This window comes from Sorex fumeus, unplaced genomic scaffold (assembly GCF_029834395.1).
Source record: "Sorex fumeus unplaced genomic scaffold, SorFum_2.1 ptg000081l, whole genome shotgun sequence".
In the NCBI taxonomy this organism is placed as follows: Eukaryota; Metazoa; Chordata; class Mammalia; order Eulipotyphla; family Soricidae; genus Sorex; species Sorex fumeus.
Genome location: NW_026606138.1, coordinates 2,456,103 through 2,473,652, shown reverse-complemented (window position 1 = coordinate 2,473,652; position 17,550 = coordinate 2,456,103). Strand labels below are relative to the sequence as shown.

At 44.4% G+C, this 17,550-nt stretch overlaps 1 protein-coding gene across 1 annotated transcript in view; it reads left to right on the top strand.

Moving 5' to 3' along the window:
* Nucleotides 1–3,549: 3,549 nt before the first annotated feature.
* RAB21 (RAB21, member RAS oncogene family) overlaps nucleotides 3,550–17,550 on the top strand; it is a 43,438-nt gene continuing 29,437 nt past the window's right edge. The window contains exons 1-2 of the mRNA XM_056130653.1: nucleotides 3,550–3,900; nucleotides 17,435–17,494. Coding sequence (XP_055986628.1) covers nucleotides 3,724–3,900; nucleotides 17,435–17,494 — 237 coding nt within the window. The 5' untranslated portion in view covers nucleotides 3,550–3,723. The remainder of the gene's footprint in view (nucleotides 3,901–17,434; nucleotides 17,495–17,550) is intronic.

Here is a 17,550-nt window from a genome sequence, read left to right as displayed (position 1 = left end):
CAAAATCCCTGAGTACCACCTCATGTGGTCCCTGCAAAAATCAAAAACTGGGGCCAGCGAGATAGGAGTACTCAAAGGAGTTTGTCTCACATGTGTTGTAGACGACTTATGTGAAGTGGGGAGAACAGAGGTAGTAGCCTCAAGAAGACAATTTACTTGTTTCTGCCTCCCCCTGCTCAGTCCCCTGGGGAGTGCCTTGGAGGCTCAGGACTGAGATGGTCTGCCACAAGCACAACGTGATGTGGACAGCTTCATCCCATGAGCTTCACTTAGCAATTAACAGATGGTTCGTGAACTAGTCCCACCAGATGATTTCTTGGTGGAGTTATGGGACCCAGGTTGGAGCAAGAAATTGCTCTGTGTGGGAAAAGAAAAATTAACCCTAAGCTCTGTCCAGCTTCTTTTCTGGTCTGTTATCTTCTGAAAAAGAAAATAATTTCAGGAGGAGATGAATAGGGACGTTTTATTTAAGAGATCATGAGGCTAAAGAGAGTGATGTGTTTAAGAGAGAATGTGGACTTTTTTAGAACAGGGGAACTGGGGAGGAGATCCAAGGGTACCCCCCAAACAAAGGAATTACCCTTCTTGAGGTGAGATTTAGGTGACCCCCAGAATGGTGAAGCACCCCACCTGCTTTTGCAAAGTTGATTTTACAGATATTTTTTTCAAACTGCACCGACATGGGGTTTTCTATGGACTCAAGAGTCCTTGAAAGGACACTGTCACAAGGAAGGGCCTAAACTTTGGGTGGTCTATCTTCATATTCTTATCACAGTCACTTGGTCCTCCGCAGCTTCCCTCTGGAGGTGGGGCAGTTTTCTCTGGGATGGTGCTGGCACTAGAGTCTTATCTGCCTTGGTTCCTAGGACCCTGTGTCCAGAAAGTGGGTCTAGTCTTCATGGTTTTATTTAATTTTTTTTTGAGGGGGGAAGAGAATGATACTGTAGGGCTAGTGACAGAATGGCTTCTTTGAATCTTGAAAAGCATCTTGGTTTTAATTCCTTACCAAGAACTCATTGCTAGCCCCATCACTCCCAGTTGTGTGCCTGAATCACATGCAGCTGACCCCAGTTTGATCCCTTGCACCACATGGTCTCTTGACAAGCAAACAAAACTCAGAAAAATTAAATTATTTAACAAAAAATGCTTAAAAATTAATAGCTAAAACAATATTTTAAACTAACATATCTATCAAACTGGGAATTAAAATATTATGAATAAAAAAAGAACAAAAATGAAGGACAAAATCAAATCTTTCTTTTTTTGGCTTTTTGGGTCATTACCCGACAAAGCTCAGTGGTTACTCCTGGCTCAGGAATCACTCCTGGCTTTGTTCAGGGACCATATGGGATGCTGGGAGTTGAACCTGGGTCAGCCGTGTGCCAGGCAAACACCCTCCCTGCTATACTATCACTCCAGCCCCCACAAAATTAAATCTTATGTTAGTGTCTTTGAAGAAAATCACTTGGTGGACTGAAGAGATGCTCAATGGGCTGAACTCATGGTATGTATGCAGGAGGCCTGGGTTAAATCCCAGCAGCATCAGGTCCCCTAAGCACAGAGCAGGAAGTAGCCCTGAGACCCTCCAGATATTGCTCCATTTCCCAGATATAAAGCAAGGCCCATTAATCGACCTTTGACCTCTGCTTTTCTGCCAGTCTCTTCTGAAGCCCCTTTTCTCCCTGTGTTATTTTTGTGTTTTGTTTTGCTTTTGGCCTATACCTAGCAGATGCAGGTGGGGTTGGGAGAGGGATCATGTAGCCCTAGGAATCAAAACTGAACTCCAACCTACTGAGCTGTCCCCTCAGCCCCTCTCTCTTTGCATTTTTAAAAAGTTATTTATTTTTTAAAATATGATGTGGGGGCACACGTGGCAGTGCTCAGGGCTTATTACTAGCTTTTTGTTCAGGGATCATTCCAATAGTGCTTGGGAAACCATTGGTGGTGTCAGGGTTCAAACCAGGGTCAGCTGCTTCCAAAGCAAATGGCTTTGGAAACCACCACACTCAACCACTAGTTCCTCCCTCTGCATTCAGTTTTGGTCATTGTTTGTTGGGGGTGGGGAGGGATGGGTCACACCTGATGGTGCTCTGTCCTGCCTCTGTTGCTCCTTCCTAATTTGATAGTTGGGACATACGATTCTGCTTGCAAAGCTCTTCTTCCTCCTTGCCTAGATTATTTCTGCCCAAAGGTGTCAATCTTCTGGAAGGCTTCCCCTGTATGCTAAATCACTGAGGTCCCCATAAACTTCTGCCAAATACTTTTTGTTTTATCAAGAGGAAAACATTCATGCTATGATAGACTGTATGTGTCTTCCTTGCCAAAATGACATAACATTGTATCTGAATGACATAAACATTGTATCTCATTTGGCTCAGCGGGACTATGTTGGTAGCTTCAAATATTTATTGATTCAATGAATTATCTATTTTGAAGTTGAAAAAGTTTGATGATAAAGAACCATGAGGGAAAAGAACAATATTCGACTGGCTATCATCAAATTTATTATTGCACGGTATCAAAAGCACCAGTATGGTTTCTTGGAAGAGTATATTTCATCAATGAAAAGGGAAGTTGCCGAAGAAAAATAAGCAGTCATCAAATGAATCCGATCTTTCAAGGGGGGGGGGGCAGCCAAGGGAGATAGCCCAAGGGGCAAAGCACATGACAAGCATTTGTGCAACTCTGTCCCTGGCACTCTGTCCCAGGGGCCTTTGTGGTCATCTAGCATCTAGTGTCCGGGAGTTCACCAGTCTCACTGAACATGCACAGACATTGCAGAGAGTGACTGGCACCCAGGCCCTCCACCCTAGCTCCGCTGGGTGTGGCCCCTTGAGTAACAAAAAAGGTGGGGTCAAAATGGCAATAATGTCAGAGACTTCCTGGGATGCAGAAACTTAGGAGAACCAAGCCATAATGGCTTAAGACCTACCCCTTTGTCCTGTTTTCTTTATCTTGCATTCCCAAGAGAACTACACAACGCCTGGTACTCGGAATCAGAAATTCAAAGGTAGGCAAGAATCAACCCAGGTAAGGACAACTCAGGTCCTTGCCACAGCTAGTTGCGATAAAGCAATTAGCCAAGTAGTATTCGGATGAAGTGAGGCAAGAATCCTGCGTTAGGAAATCACCTAAGTTGCAAAGTAGGGGAGGGGGGGTGGTCAGGGAAGCCTTTCCGGTTCCAGCCGGGAACCTGAAGGAGGAGGAGGCGGCCGGGAGGTGTGGAAGCGCAAAGAAGTTCCACAACTCTGGGGATCCCCTCGAACACCGCAGCGAGAGACGGAAAGGCACCCGGGCCGCGTTGCTTGGAGACCCCGGATGGGGAGACTCGCGCTAGGGAGCGTTCCCAGGATGAAAACGAGCACGACCCGCCGGAGCCGGGTCCGAGTCGGCTCACTGATTCTGGCCTCTCGCCGGCCCCGCCCCCGCGGCGCAGAAGCCCCGCCCCGGATAAACCCCGCCCCCGCGGCGCAGAAGCCCCGCCCCCGCCCGGCGCCCTCTCTCCGCGCAGTCCCCGGGCCGGCGGGCCGCGGCGGCCACGTGACCCGGAGCGTGACGTAGGAGGAAGGAGACGCCATTAGAGGGAGGCGGAGAAGGCCGCGCTCTCGGCCTTTCCCCGGGGCGCGCCCGACGTGCCGGCCTTTCCGGGGCTCGCGCCGCGGCGGCGGCTGTGGGGAGCGAGCGCGGCGCGCTGCGGGGCGCGGGCTACCGGGGAGCGCCGGGATGGCGGCGGCGACGGGCGGGGGCGGCGGCGGCGGCGGCGGCGGGGGCGGCGCGGCGGCCGGCCGAGCCTACTCCTTCAAGGTGGTGCTGCTCGGCGAGGGCTGCGTGGGGAAGACGTCGCTGGTGCTGCGCTACTGCGAGAACAAGTTCAACGACAAGCACATCACCACGTTGCAGGTGCGCCGCGGCGGCGCCCCGCGCCCTCGGGCCTGAGCCCGCCCCGGGGGGCCGCGCGCCTTGGCGGGGCTCGGACCCCTTCCCTCGGCCGATCCCCTTCCGCCCGGCTGGCCCTGCGGCCGCCCCGCGCTCGCTCGCACGCCCTCCCTACCCCCTCCCTCCCCCTGCACCCCCTCCGTCCCCTTCTCTCTCTTCTCTTTCTTCCTCTCCCTCTTCTCTTTTCTCTCTTCTCTCCTCTCTCCTTGTCTCTCTCTTCTGTCTCCCTCTCCTGTTTTTTTCTCCTCTCATTTCTCTCTTCTCTCTCTCTTCTAACCTCTCTGTGCTTCCTTCTTCCTTCGTAATCTCTGTGCTGTCAGTCTCTGTCTCTTTCTCTCTGCGGCGGATTTGGTTTTTTTTTTCTCTTTTTGCGAACTCGGTGATTGGAAACTCGCAGCGTTTACGGGTGACTAAGTGTTTGTGCAAGTTGCACTCGGCCCTGTGGCGTTTGGGGCCCGGGGAGGGGCGGGGGTGGGTCCAGGTTGGACTTGGGGCTGCCCGGCGGCTGTGCTGGGTCACGCACTTGGGGATGCTGCGTGCGGGCTGGGGGGCGTCCCGGCTGCCGCTGGGCCTGGCGGGTGTGCCAGGTCAGTCACCCTCCGCCGCCGCGCACGAGGGAGCGGCATGTGATGCCGGCCGGCCGGCGTTTGGGCTCCCCCAGACAGGACAGCTGGGTGCTGCGGGTTTCCTTTTGTTGTCTATTAGAGGGCCGACTCTCCCTCCCCCCCACCCCGCCCTTGCTGTATCATTATTCGGAAAGTGTTCAACCGTGACCCTGGATCAAGATGAAGCCAGGCATTTGTACGTGGCCTTGCGCCTCTACCCCGGAGGCAGCGTTTAAAGCACACATTAGAAGGAAATATCCTAACTTGGTCCATTTAGTGCCGAGGGCAGTGAAATCTAGTGAACTTTTGAGCTCTGCCTATAGTTTCACCTCCCTTGCGTCCGATTAATGAGCTCTGTGATCCTAGCAGGCTCATTAACGTGCCTCTGCCCAGGTTTCTTCCTGTGTTGAGAGGGCCATAATAATAGCGTCTGGCTCACCGAGTCCTCAAGATAAATATATACTTAAGATCTATGTAAACTTTGCATCTTCACACTTACAGCTCCAGATTGCAGAATCTTAGTGATTCTAAGTGATTATATCTTAGGAGATAAGAGCAAGAACACGATTTGAAAGAGGGCAGAGTATCCTCATTGTTGTGACATTTGATGTGTGGTGCTATTATTAAACTCTGAGTAGAATTTACCAAGATGTTCTGGGTGTGATTCCCTATTCTATTTTTATTCCTCTGTTTTTACTCTTCCTATATAAAGCATAATATCTGGATAGTAAGTGTTTAGTAAGCGTGTTTTTTTTTGTCTTCCGTTCTGTACATTATTAGATACAATTCTTTTTACCTGTTTTGCTTCTCATTCTGCAGTGCTCAGAACTCCTGACCTACTGAACTACTCCCAGCTCAGTGCTTGGTACTCAGAGAACCCTGAGTCAGACCCAGGTCAGACCTGGGCCTCCCTGCATGCAGAGCATGTGCTCAGCCCCTTGAATGTCTCTCCCTCACTAGAGATAATTTTGGGTGAATGACGGTTTTGGACCTTATCCAGTGGTACTTGAGGGGGATTTACTCCTTCTAGCTTTGTGCTTGGGGGTCCCAACCATTGGTGCTGAGGTGGCCATGCGGTGCCCTCCAAGTTGAAGCTTTTTTGTGTATCAGTGTATGGATCATGCAAGGCAAATGACAACCTCTGTTCTGTCTCTTCAGCTCCCTAGGTAGAATTTTTATTGAACCTTCATGATGAATTACAAAGTAATTCATGACAGCTTTCAGTAGTAACAATGTTCCAAGACCAGTCTCTTCACCAGTGCCCACTTAGCTTTCGGGCCAGTGCCCCCCCCCCCACTCCCCCACTCCTGGGTCTGCACGCAAGGCAAATGCCCTACCTGCTGTACTATTGCTCTGACCCCCCAAGTTGAAATTTAATCTCAAGTATGACTTCATATTTCGGGCAGTTAGATCATACTATCTCTGTACATAGGCAAAATTTTTGTTTTAATATAAATATGAGATTATATAAATATAAAAATATATTTTTGTAAATATAAAGTTGCATTGTTTTTTGAAAATGTAATTTAACTTTTCAACCCCAGAATTACATAGTCTCAAAACTTTCTTGAAGCTAAAAATAAGCTAAAGATTTTTTAAGTATTGAAAAAAACATTGCGGTCTATTAAGAGGATGAAATATGGTAGCTCTTCAGGATCAGAAGCATAGCGGTCCTGATTCTATTTTTTTTTCCCCTTTTCAGGCTAAATGGGACAGTCCTTAGCAGCCTGGGGGCAACTCCTCTCTGGGAACCCAGCCATGTGGTGCCAGATCAAATCCAAGACTCCAACCCAGACTTTTGATATTTTTCTAACTCATCACAATTTCAGAATTATATTACTAGATTGAAGCTTTTTTTTTGATATACTATTGTATGAAGGAAGCACAGATTTGATCTCTACCTGTTAGATATAATTCCATCTCAGCAATTTTTTCAGACATTTAACTTGCGTGTGACCATAAGAAGTAACTTCATATGCTTTTAATTTCCAAATGAAGAGATAAAATGCACCAAGGAAATGAGATTTCACTTTTTTCTTGTGAAAAATATTTTATCTTATTTTGTGAAGTATACTCTCATGGATTCATATTTTAAAGTGATGTGACTGAGAGGTACTTAAGATAGTTTCTAGCTCACTGTTTTCAGTCTCTTGTTTAGTACTCTGGATCAGACAAAATTCAGTGGTAGGTAGAGTTCTTGGCTTGTATGTGTGAGGTTCTGGATTTGATTCCTGGCATCAGCTGCCCCTCTCCCCCAAAAAACAGTCAAGTGACTTCGTCTGTCTTGGTAAAGAGGTGAATTTATAAAGTGAAGAAACTGTCCTAAAGTGTCTATTTTAGTTTTGGAGTTTTAGTGTTATTGTATTATTTTTGTTTCCGGGTTGTGTACCACTGGTGGGTCTTAGTGGCTGCTCTCAGCTCTTTTGGCTTTGAGGTCACTCCCGGTAGTGCTGGGGTGCTAGATGGAATCTGGACAGGGCCTCCTGCATGCAGTCAGTGTTCTGAGCTATCGCTTTCACCCCTGTTGAAGTTTTGGGTAGGTGTAATTTCCAGTAAGTTTTCCAGTGTATAAAGCCAAAATCTGTTTCCCTGTCATTTTCAGTTCTGCTGAGTTTTTATTGCATGTGGTACCCCTTCAGATAGTTGAAGATTAAATCCCCTAGAGTCTTATCTTTGCTTATGTAAATAAATAGCTTTTTCTTTTCACTGTGTGTCGTACATTGTTAAACTTTTACTCTGTTGACATTTCTTCTAGAACTTACTAATTGTTATCCTCTTTCCATAAAATGTGATGTCTTGAGGGGTCAAAAATAATAGCTCAATGTAGAGTCCCTGTTTGTCCTGCCTGTGTGATACCCCGGGTTCAGTACTCACAATGCAGAAAAGCCAAACCAAACAGATGTAATGCCTTAAGCTATAGAAATGGTTCCTGGTGTAATTTATTTATTATTTATTTATTTTGTTTTTTTTTTGGGTCACACCCGGCAATGCACAGAGTTTACTCCTGGCTCTGCACTCAGGAATTACCTATGGCGGTGCTCAGGGGACCATATGGGAAGCTGGGAATCGAACCTGGGTCGGCTGTGTGCAAGGCAAATGCCCTACCTGCTGTGCTATCGCTCCAGCCCCCCAGGTGTAATTTAAATTGAGTAGGGATGTGCAGGCTGTTATTTCTAATACTTACTCTTTTCTAATTGAAGAAAGACTGAGTTTTCAGGGTAGCTGTCATACAGATTAATATTGGGTTTGCTGTCTTAGTCTTTTTGGAAGACAAGTTTCCCAAGTAGTGCTCAGAAAGCCTGGGGGATTCTGAAATACAGGGGATTACTTGCTTGGGGCTGTCTCCCAGGCCTTCAGAACTGTACTCAGCAGTGCTCAGGAGACCATGCGGTGATGGGGATCTAACCAGGGTCTGCAGTATTCAAGGCAGCTGTGTTAAGTCCTGTATTGTTCTCTGGCCCCTGCTGTCCTGGTCTTGTTTGAAAAGAGTGTTACATTCCTCAGATCCCTTTTTTATTTAAGAATACATACGTTGGCCTCTGATACATTTGACTTATTAACTTCACTTTAGTAGGTTTGTTCCAATGTGTAAATCCTGTAATATCTTTAAAATGTTTCATTTCACATTCAGGCATCAGTGATTGAATCTGGGGGTGTCAAATATTGGTTGGGCAGTGAGTTTGCAAAGAAGAGTAAGACATGTTCCCTACCATCTGGATTAGCTAATCATTTAGTAAGAGATTTAGGGAAAATATCATCAGTACTCACTAATGGAAACTTTTGACCAAAATGGTATGTGTGTGGGGGTGGGGTCAAGTGGGGTGGGGTGGGTGGATGGTATAGACAGAAGGCTAAGTACCAAGCTCTGCAGAAGGTGTCACTCTTACCAATACAGTAAGGTGTGAGTGTATTTCCCTTAGACGTGCTGAATCCTAGAGTGGAGCATTTTCAAGACTGCCTGGGTCACACTCCTACTCTTTTGAGAAAGTTACTGCATAGTGACACATAGTCTTTCATGAAAATAGCAACTCTGGCATTACAAAGCTTAATTTTTTTTTCCTCCTGGCATATCCGTTTTACCCCAGGGGATGTCATGAGATACTTTGTCCAAGACAAGATACACTGTTTCTATATCAGGAAGCCAAAGGATTCAGAAAGAGAAAGGACTTTCTTTAGAAGTCAAGACTTGAGTTGAATTTTAGCTCCTATTCCTACTTTATAGCCATCAGTGAAGTTGACAGATCATTATAAATATATATATATATATTGGCTTTTTGGGTCACATCCGTCAATGATCAGGGGTTACTCCTGGCTTTGCACTCAGGAATTACTCCTGGTGGTGCTTGGGGGACCATATGGAATGCTGGGGGATCCAACACCCGTTGACTGCGTGCAAGGCAAAAGGCCCTACCTGCTATACTATTGCTCCAGCCCCCATTATAGTATTATAAAAAAATCAGTTTATTGAACCACCGTGAGATACACAGTCATAACAATGTTCCAGCACCCATCTCTCTACCAATAGTGTATATTTACACTACCACATAATGTTCCCACTTTTCCTCCTGCAACCCCCCTCTATCCTCTTCAGCCTGCCTCTTTGGCAGACACTTTTCTTCTTTCTCTTCTTTTGAGCATTATGATTTGTGGTACAGGTACTGAGAGGTCATTGTGCTTGTTCCTTTACCTACTTTCAGCACTCAGATCTTATCCAAAGTGATCATTTCTAACTCATTGTCCTAGTGGTCCCTTCTCTATCCCAGCTGCCTTCTTCCCCAGCATTCAAGGCACGCTTCCAACCGTGAATCCTTAAATTGTTTTATCTCATCATTAAGACAGTAAGTCCTTGTATCTCTCAGAGATTACTAAGGCGTTGTTACAGGTTTAGCCTTAGTTGTAACAGGTTTAGCCTTGGTGTTTTGTTAATCGGGATTGGTTGCCTTCTCCCATTTGGTGTGCTGCTCTAAGTTTACCAGTGTTGTAGCATTTAAGATATCAAAGGTTTGATTTTTTTTTTTTTTGGTTCAGTCTTAATGGGAAGGTACAGCTGTAGTAGATTTTTAACTGGGTGGCAACTTTGGGGTGTGGACATGACTGCCAGGGTTTCCTGAAGTACAAAAAAGTGGGGAGAAGTTGTCCATCGAGACTTGGAGAGAGCTTAAAGGTTTCAGACACAAATCCCGTGTACCTGAATTTTCATCAGGTTAATTTCTCAGTGAGGTCACTCCCTGGGGCACCACTTTTCCTGATGAAGGCACCCCCTGGTCCAGGGGCTAGGGAATGGGGGAGGAGCATGGCAGCTATTTTATATTGTGGGACTAAGCGGTGCTGCTTAGGCGGCACTGGTCTAGCCTGCCCCCCTCCTAGGTGCCCTGGATGATTCTCAGCATGCATGTGTCCGAAAAGATGTATTTATGAGTCTCTGGAGCAGGGCCCGTAAATGAGCTTGCACGGCAGCGCTGGAGGTGGTTCATGGGCGTGGCTCCCACATACCTAAATTTTGACAGTTTAATTTCCTATAAAACTTGGTCTAAAGTTGGTCGAGTCCAGCTGAGGCATGGCATCTATTTGGGGTGTGAGAAAACAGGAGGGCTCATCAGGCAGCTGATGCTCTGCCCAGCGAGTCCAGGTTGACTCTGTGGCTGGCTTTTTGCCCTCTGGGCCCCAACAGTAGTGGGGCCACAGGCAGGACTGGGTCTGTGGCTTTGACCTTGCATGGTCTGGATGTTCTGCAGGTGGCAGCAGCAGTGCCATTTGGACTGGAGAAGGGCTCTTCTTCACAGAGAGATGCTGTGAGCAGAGCGGTCCTGCTGCTTAGAGCGTGAGCTGCTGCTCCATCAGCCTTGGCTTCGCCACCATCCCTGTTATTGCGTTTGAAAGTGGAGCTCTTACGGAGCTCCTTACGGTGCTGCTCAGGCTCATTCCTGGCAAACTGTAAAGCTGACCCTGTACAGTGGGAGACTCATGAGTATGAGATTTTATGTGCACTGAATATAGAGTCAGCATATGTAATGACATTAGTATGGTTTCTGGCACATGTCTGTTCGGTAAATCTTTGCACTTGATTTATATTATGCTTTGTGTTGGTTTCTTTCATGGGATTAGTTTGACATGAATTGTTTTGTAAACTTCTGTTTCCTCTGAAGGAGCATTACATTTTACAAATTGTATATATAGATTTTTGAGTGTGTATGTATGTAGAGAAACTGTATATGTAGATATACTGTGTGTACATATATATAATAGTATATATACTATACAATTTTTATTATCCATTCTAGATTTTGGACTGGGATTGACATTTCAAAATTTCACTGTTTTGAAAATTGTGATGTTTTCATGCTTTGGGTTTTAGTGTTGCTTTCTTTTTAGAGCTCCTTCTAGGTTGCTGCTTGTTTTGAAATGATTTTGTGAGTTCTGGCAACTCAAGGTCTTTTGCCTAGTCTAAGAAACTTAATTATTTTAATATCTAGTTCTCAAGATTGCAGGTGATTTTCTTGCTGATTTGAGCCTTTGATAAGCTTGATTGAGACAACTGGAGTGAGGGAGTTAGGATGTTTTTCCTCTGGAATTTTATTAGAGCTCTGTGCTAAACTAAGCAATTAACAAAATGGGCCAGAGAGATAGTACAAAAATTAAAGCGGTCGCCTTGCATGCTGCCAACCCCAGTTCAACCCCTGGCTCTGCATATGGTCTCTGCCCCCTTCCCGTCCCCACCTGTTCCTCTTAGTGCTACCAGCCACCACGTGTGACCCCCAAAACAAACCAAAAATTAACAACCTCATTCTTATATACTGTGCTTGCTGGGAAATACAAAGATGAGCAAAGTACTTTCACCAAGTCATTGGCTTTAAAAATAATTTTTTCCTGGTTTTGGGGCCAAACCAGGTAGTGCTCTGGTAGTGCTCTCCCCACCCCCACTTCTCTTTTGGCATGGACTGTTATTTTCATTTTGGCCTCCTAAGCAGATACTCTCTGCCTTCTCCTCCTCCCCCTCCAACTCTTTCCCTTTCCTCTTTTGGGTATTATGGTTTACAGTACAGATACTGAAAGGTTATCAGGTATATCCCTTTACTCTCAATACTCAATTCCTGTCCAAAGCCAAATTGATCATTTCCAGCTATTGTCATAATTGTCCTACTGGTCCCTTCTCTGTTCTAACTGCCCTTTGTGCCTCACACACTTGTGGCAAGCTTCCAACCATTGACCAGTCTTCCTGGCTCCTGTTTCTTCTGGCATTAGTCTTATACTGAGGACATTGGTGGTGGGAAATGTACACTAGTGAAGGGAAGTATTATAACATTATATGACTGAGATCCAATCATTAACAACTTTGTAACTGTGTATCTCCCTGTGATCCAATTTTTAAAAAACCCCCAAAACAAAGTATGATGCTTGGTTGACTTGTAAGTGGTAAGTGGTTCAGAGTATGGGCCTCAGAAAGTAGTTTTTCATGCTGGGAATTACCTTGGGCCTCCAGGGCTACCTACATCCAGGGTAATTCTTGGGAAACTATTTGGTACCTAGAATTAAACAGAGGTTCACTGCCTGCAAGGCATGTGCCCCAACTCCAGTAATATCTTTCTGGCCCAAGGCTTTTTTTCCTTAAGCAATGCTTATTCTGCTTTTGTTGTCAATTCCTTAACCTCCCCACCAACTTTTGGCATCTGGGTTCTGTTTTCTATACTTGGCATCATAATCTCTAATCTTGTGATTCTGATTTCCTTGTTTGTAGGATTAATATTTTGAATGTCTAGAGTAACTTTCAAATAGTTCTGAAAGTCAGAACTCTATTGATTTCTGTCGTTATTTACAGTATCTTAAAAAAAAAAAAGTTGAAGTCTTTCCACCCCCTAGAATTATATTGTTTACTTGAAGGCTATGAAAGATTGGGTCTTTTTTTTTTTTTAGTGTGGGAGGGGGTTTACACCCAATTATGCTGCAGGCTCTCTGCTGCTACTCATGGGACTACTCCCAGCTCTGTGCTTAGGGGTCATGCCGGTGGATCCAGGGCATCATGCAGTGTTGGGGATCAAATCTTGGCCTCCCATATGCAAGGTGTGTGCTCTGCCTATAGAACCTTCTCTTTGGACTTGGGTGTTTGAGGGGGAGAAGGACACAAACCTGGATCCTGAATGCCTGGAGTGCTCACTTCTGGCTCTGCTCAGGGGTGTTTCCAGCCTTGCTTAAGGGCCCCTGTAATGATGAGGTCATGCACATGCAAGGGAAGCACCTTAACCTCTGTTAAGTGGCTTCTGTACTCTCTTTGTACAGAGTACAAATTTTTATTTTTGTTGTTCTTGTTTTTGGGCCACACCTGACCTGTGCTCAGGCTTATATTCCTGGCTTTGCACTTTTGGTGGAACTGGGATTGAATGACTACCTCCAGATGGAACCTGGGTTGGTCATTTGCACTTGTCAGTCACTTGTCGATCACCTTACCCACTGTACTATTGCCCCCAAACCAGTGTGTGTGTGTTTTTTTTTTAATAAAACTCTTTTGAAACTCTGGCTTTAAGTTTTTTATGTATCAGCATTCCATATCCTACTTCCACTTCACATTTTGTGCTTTTAAAAATTCTTTTGGGGGCTGGAGCGATAGTACACCAGGTAGGGCCTTTACTTTGCACGTGGCCGACCCGGGCTCCATTCCCAGCATCCTATATGGTTCCCCGAGCACCACCAGAAGTAATTACTGAGTGCAGAGCCAAGCTAGGAGTAACCCCTGTGCATCACCGGATGTAACCCAAAAAGCAAAAAAAAAAAAAAGTCTTTTTAGGACTGGGGAGAATTCTTTGGGAGGCCTGGATGAACATTGAGCTGAGCACTTCCAGGTGTGGCCCCCCAAAGGAAAGAAAAACAAAGCCCTTTCAGAAGTGACTTTCTGTATTAAAGTATTAAACTCCAAATTGATTATAATCTTTTTACAAATCAAACCAAGAAAATTTGAAGTGTTCTATATCTCACAGTTATTGGTTTCCCTCTTTTGTAAGGGAGGGGGGTTTGTTTGACTTACACCTGAGCTGCTGTTGGGTGTGCTCCTGGATAGTGCTGGGATAGGGAGTCACTAACAGTGGTGCAGGGGAGATCATGTGCCAGGGGTTGATCTGGGACTTCAGCAGTTGATCTCAGCCCTTTGAATTATCCATCCCCATCCTCAGGTCCCCTAGTTTGTTTTCTTGGTTCCTTGTTTTTATTGCTTTGCAATATTCTGCCAGAATTCTTTCATGTCTTTTTGTTGTTGTTTTTGGGGCCACACCCTGGGATGTTATTCACTGGGAAAACCTTACTGTGCATATGGGCTGAGAAACCCTAATAAGGTTAAATGGAGGGAGGGGGAAGGAGAAGAGAGGAGAGAGAAATTTGCTCATAAGTCTGTAGCTTTAGATATTTTGCTTTGCCTGTGTTTAGGCAAAGGGAGTAGAATGTTCTAACAAAAACCCATACATTTATTCACAAGTTTTGTAAAAAGAAAATACTTTTGTTTGGCAGATATAACCTGTCCCTATTTTTTTCTCCTACTTTCTTTAGATAAGATTAAAGATAATTGCCCATCATGATTTTGGATAGATGTCAGGTAAAAAAAATCTTCAGGTACAAATGTCAGACGTCATTCTGAGCTAATAAGAGTATTAATACCCATGACATTTTGAGAGATGACAAAATTGGAATTAGAAGTAGTGGTACTCACAACTTGAGATTTGAAGGAACAAGATGTGAAACACACACTTTCTTTTTGACGCATGTTGTTTTGTGACTAACAAATATTTTGGGAGATGGATGAGACACTAAGGCTCTTTAGTGTCTTTTGGGGGGTGCAGCTAAGAGTGTGTATAAGGCCAGAGAGCAGGCGACAATAAGTAAAATGAGTTGGAAGGAAAAAGACAAATGTCAGATGATTTTCCTCATGTGGTGGATATAAAGAAATGGAGCAAGTGAAGAGACAAAGCTCAAGACAACAAGCCTGCTTCTGGCTCTCTGTGCCGGGTACTCCCTGTGGTGTTGGGGGACCATGCAGTCTGGGTGACTGAACCAGGGCCAACTATGAAAGTTGTGCCTTAACACTGTACGCGGTGTTGCTAGCCCCTTCTCTTTTTTTCTTTTTTGTTATTTTTCATTATTTTTTACCCCTTTCTGTATAATCCATTTTATTTAATAAAAATATCAAGCTGTACAATCACTGTACAATCATTTTGCTCCCTGCTCCCCCCCGCCCCGCATCCTCTTGCTGTTTCTTAACTTTTTTTTTTTGCTTTTTGGGTCACACCTGGCGATGCACAGGGGTTACTCCTGGCTCGGCACTCAGAAATCACCCCTGGCAGTGCTCAAGGGACCATATGGTATGCTGGGAATCGAACCTGGGTTGGCCTCGTGCAAGGCAAACGCCCTACCCGCTGTGCTATTGCTCCAATCCCCAACTATTATTTTTAAAGTATTTAAAAATTAGGTATTTCTGTATGAAAAAAGGGGAAGGTCAAGTGAGCTTGTCAAATGCATGTATAAATGCAATTAGCCTGTCTTCCTTTGTCAGTTATTATTATTTTCACCACCAGTACACAGGGCTTACTCCTGGCTTTTTACTCAGGGATCACTCCTGATGGGTTGGGGAACCAATGGGGTGCTGGGTTGTCACGTGCAAGGCAATCTCCTGCCCTCTGTGCTATTGCTCCTGCCCCACATTGTCCGTTGTTCATCGATTTGCTTGAGCGGGCCCAGTAACATCTCCACTTTTTGAGACTTGTTACTGTGTTTGGCATATTAAATATGTCACGGGTAGCTTGCCAGGCTATGCCGTGCGGGCGAGATACTCTCTGGTAGCTTGCCGAACTCTCCGAGAGGGGTGGAGGAATCGAACCCGGCTCCGCCGGACTGGCTTGCGCGCAAGGCAAATTCCCTACCACTGTGCTATTGCTCCAGCCCCACAGGTTCTTAGTATACTATTGTGATTGTGGGCACAGTTTACATAGCAAAATGAAGCATTTGTTGCATTTATAGTAGTTCTCTGTTTAGTGAGAGAGAATAATTTTAAGTCCCTTTAATGGATCTGAAACTGCAGGTAGCACTAAACCCTCCATACTGTAATTCCAATCAAAATATTGCTAGTTTCTTAAAATCACAACCCTAAGTGAAACAGTGTATAAATAGAGCAAGTGCTGGCATTATAGTGATAGCTTGGTGGGTTGAGAACTTAACCTTGCATGTGGGAGGCCCAGGATTGGTTCCCAGTACTGCATGGTTCCTCAAGTTACTCCCTGAGCGCTGTGAGCACAGACTGGTGAATAGCCCCCAGCTATTTTGGGTATGGCTTAAAAACACCCTTCACTCCAACCAAAAATTTTTTTAAAAAGGCAGGTCCTCTAATACATCATTCATTGTTGGCCAGGATTTTCCCCCCTTCTTATCAATTTAAAACTAAACGATAGAAACTAAACATTTAGTTGCAGTGCTGTCACATACCTGAGTGCAGTGTGCCACAGATCACACACTCTATTGTGCGACTGGGATTCTCACAACTGCAGTGTTTCTGTTGTTTGCTAATTCTAAACAAAGGATAGAATACAACAACTTACTGTTATATACAATTTACTGTAATAAAATTTTTGTTCATGTGGTATCTCTTACGCTCAAAAACATTTTTGTTCTTGGGTACAGCCAGCTGTGCTCAGGAGCTATCTATTCTTGGTTCTGTGTCTTGGAGTGATCCCTGAAAGTGCTTGGGGAACCAAATGCAGGGAATTAGAACCTAGGTTGGCTGCATGCAAAGCCTTATACCTAATCTCCTTTACTATTTTCCTGGTCTCTGAAATATTTTATATCATATTCCACACCTTGGTTGACCACACGTGACTGAAACTATAGAAGGGAAATTCACATGAAATCACAGATATCATGATTATAGTTTACATTTGAAAAATACATGTCTAAGATCTTGAACTTGGTTTTATTAAGACCTCTAAGGTAAAGTCCATGCTTCTGGGTTGGGGAATTCTAGGATCTTTTTGATTCATTTAACCTTTGTTTATCTCTGTAGTCTTATTTCTGGCATTGAACCAGATCAACTTGGACTTCCCCTGAGAGTGAGGGTTATTTTCTTTCAGTGTCAGTGGTTTCACCTCCTTCTTAGAAAAGACCCCTAATACTCTGAAAGAGGAACTCATCACCCTCTCTCTCACATCCAGGAAGCTTTACACCATCATTCTCAGCTCTTTTCTTTTAGTGTACTTATTAGGACTCTCCTCTATAACTATTACTATATGGTAGTATAATTCTTTTCTCATTTTTGTTTCTGCAGTAGACAGTTACTCCTTGAAAGCTGGTTCTTTTTTATTTCTGTGACAGTACCTAGGACAATTAGTGTTAAGCAATTATAAAATTTAAAATATAGGACATTTTAATGGGGCTGGAGCAATAGCACAGCAGGTAGGGCGTTTGCCTTGCACGCAGCCAACCCGGGTTCGATTCCCAACATCCCATTTGGTCCCCTGAACACTGCCAGGGGTGATTCCTGAGTGCAGAGCCAGGAGTAACCTCTGCATCGCTGGGTGTGACTCCCCCAAAAAAGGACATTTTAAATAATATTGGAATTCATGTGGTTAAATATAAACTTTTTTTATATCTAGAAATTGTAAACTCTACAATACCCACACAAGATATATCAAATTTCATGCACTAAGGAAAACAATCTAAGATAATTGTCATTTTATATGAAGTTCTGTAATATGTTCCTTACAAAATATTTTTTCATAGAACATAAAATAATTTCTGACTTCAGTTAATATCTGGTCATTAATAAAAAATTAATTACTTTTCTTCCCAGGTATTTGTAGTTTAGAATAAATATTTTTTCCCCTATGAAATAAAATATTGTTTAATGTATCTTTCTCTTTTCTTAGGCATCATTCTTAACAAAGAAGTTAAATATTGGTGGGAAAAGAGTAAACCTTGCTATATGGGTAAGTTAATCATATATGTGAAGACATCTCCCTATTCCTGGTACTTGAATTGGTTC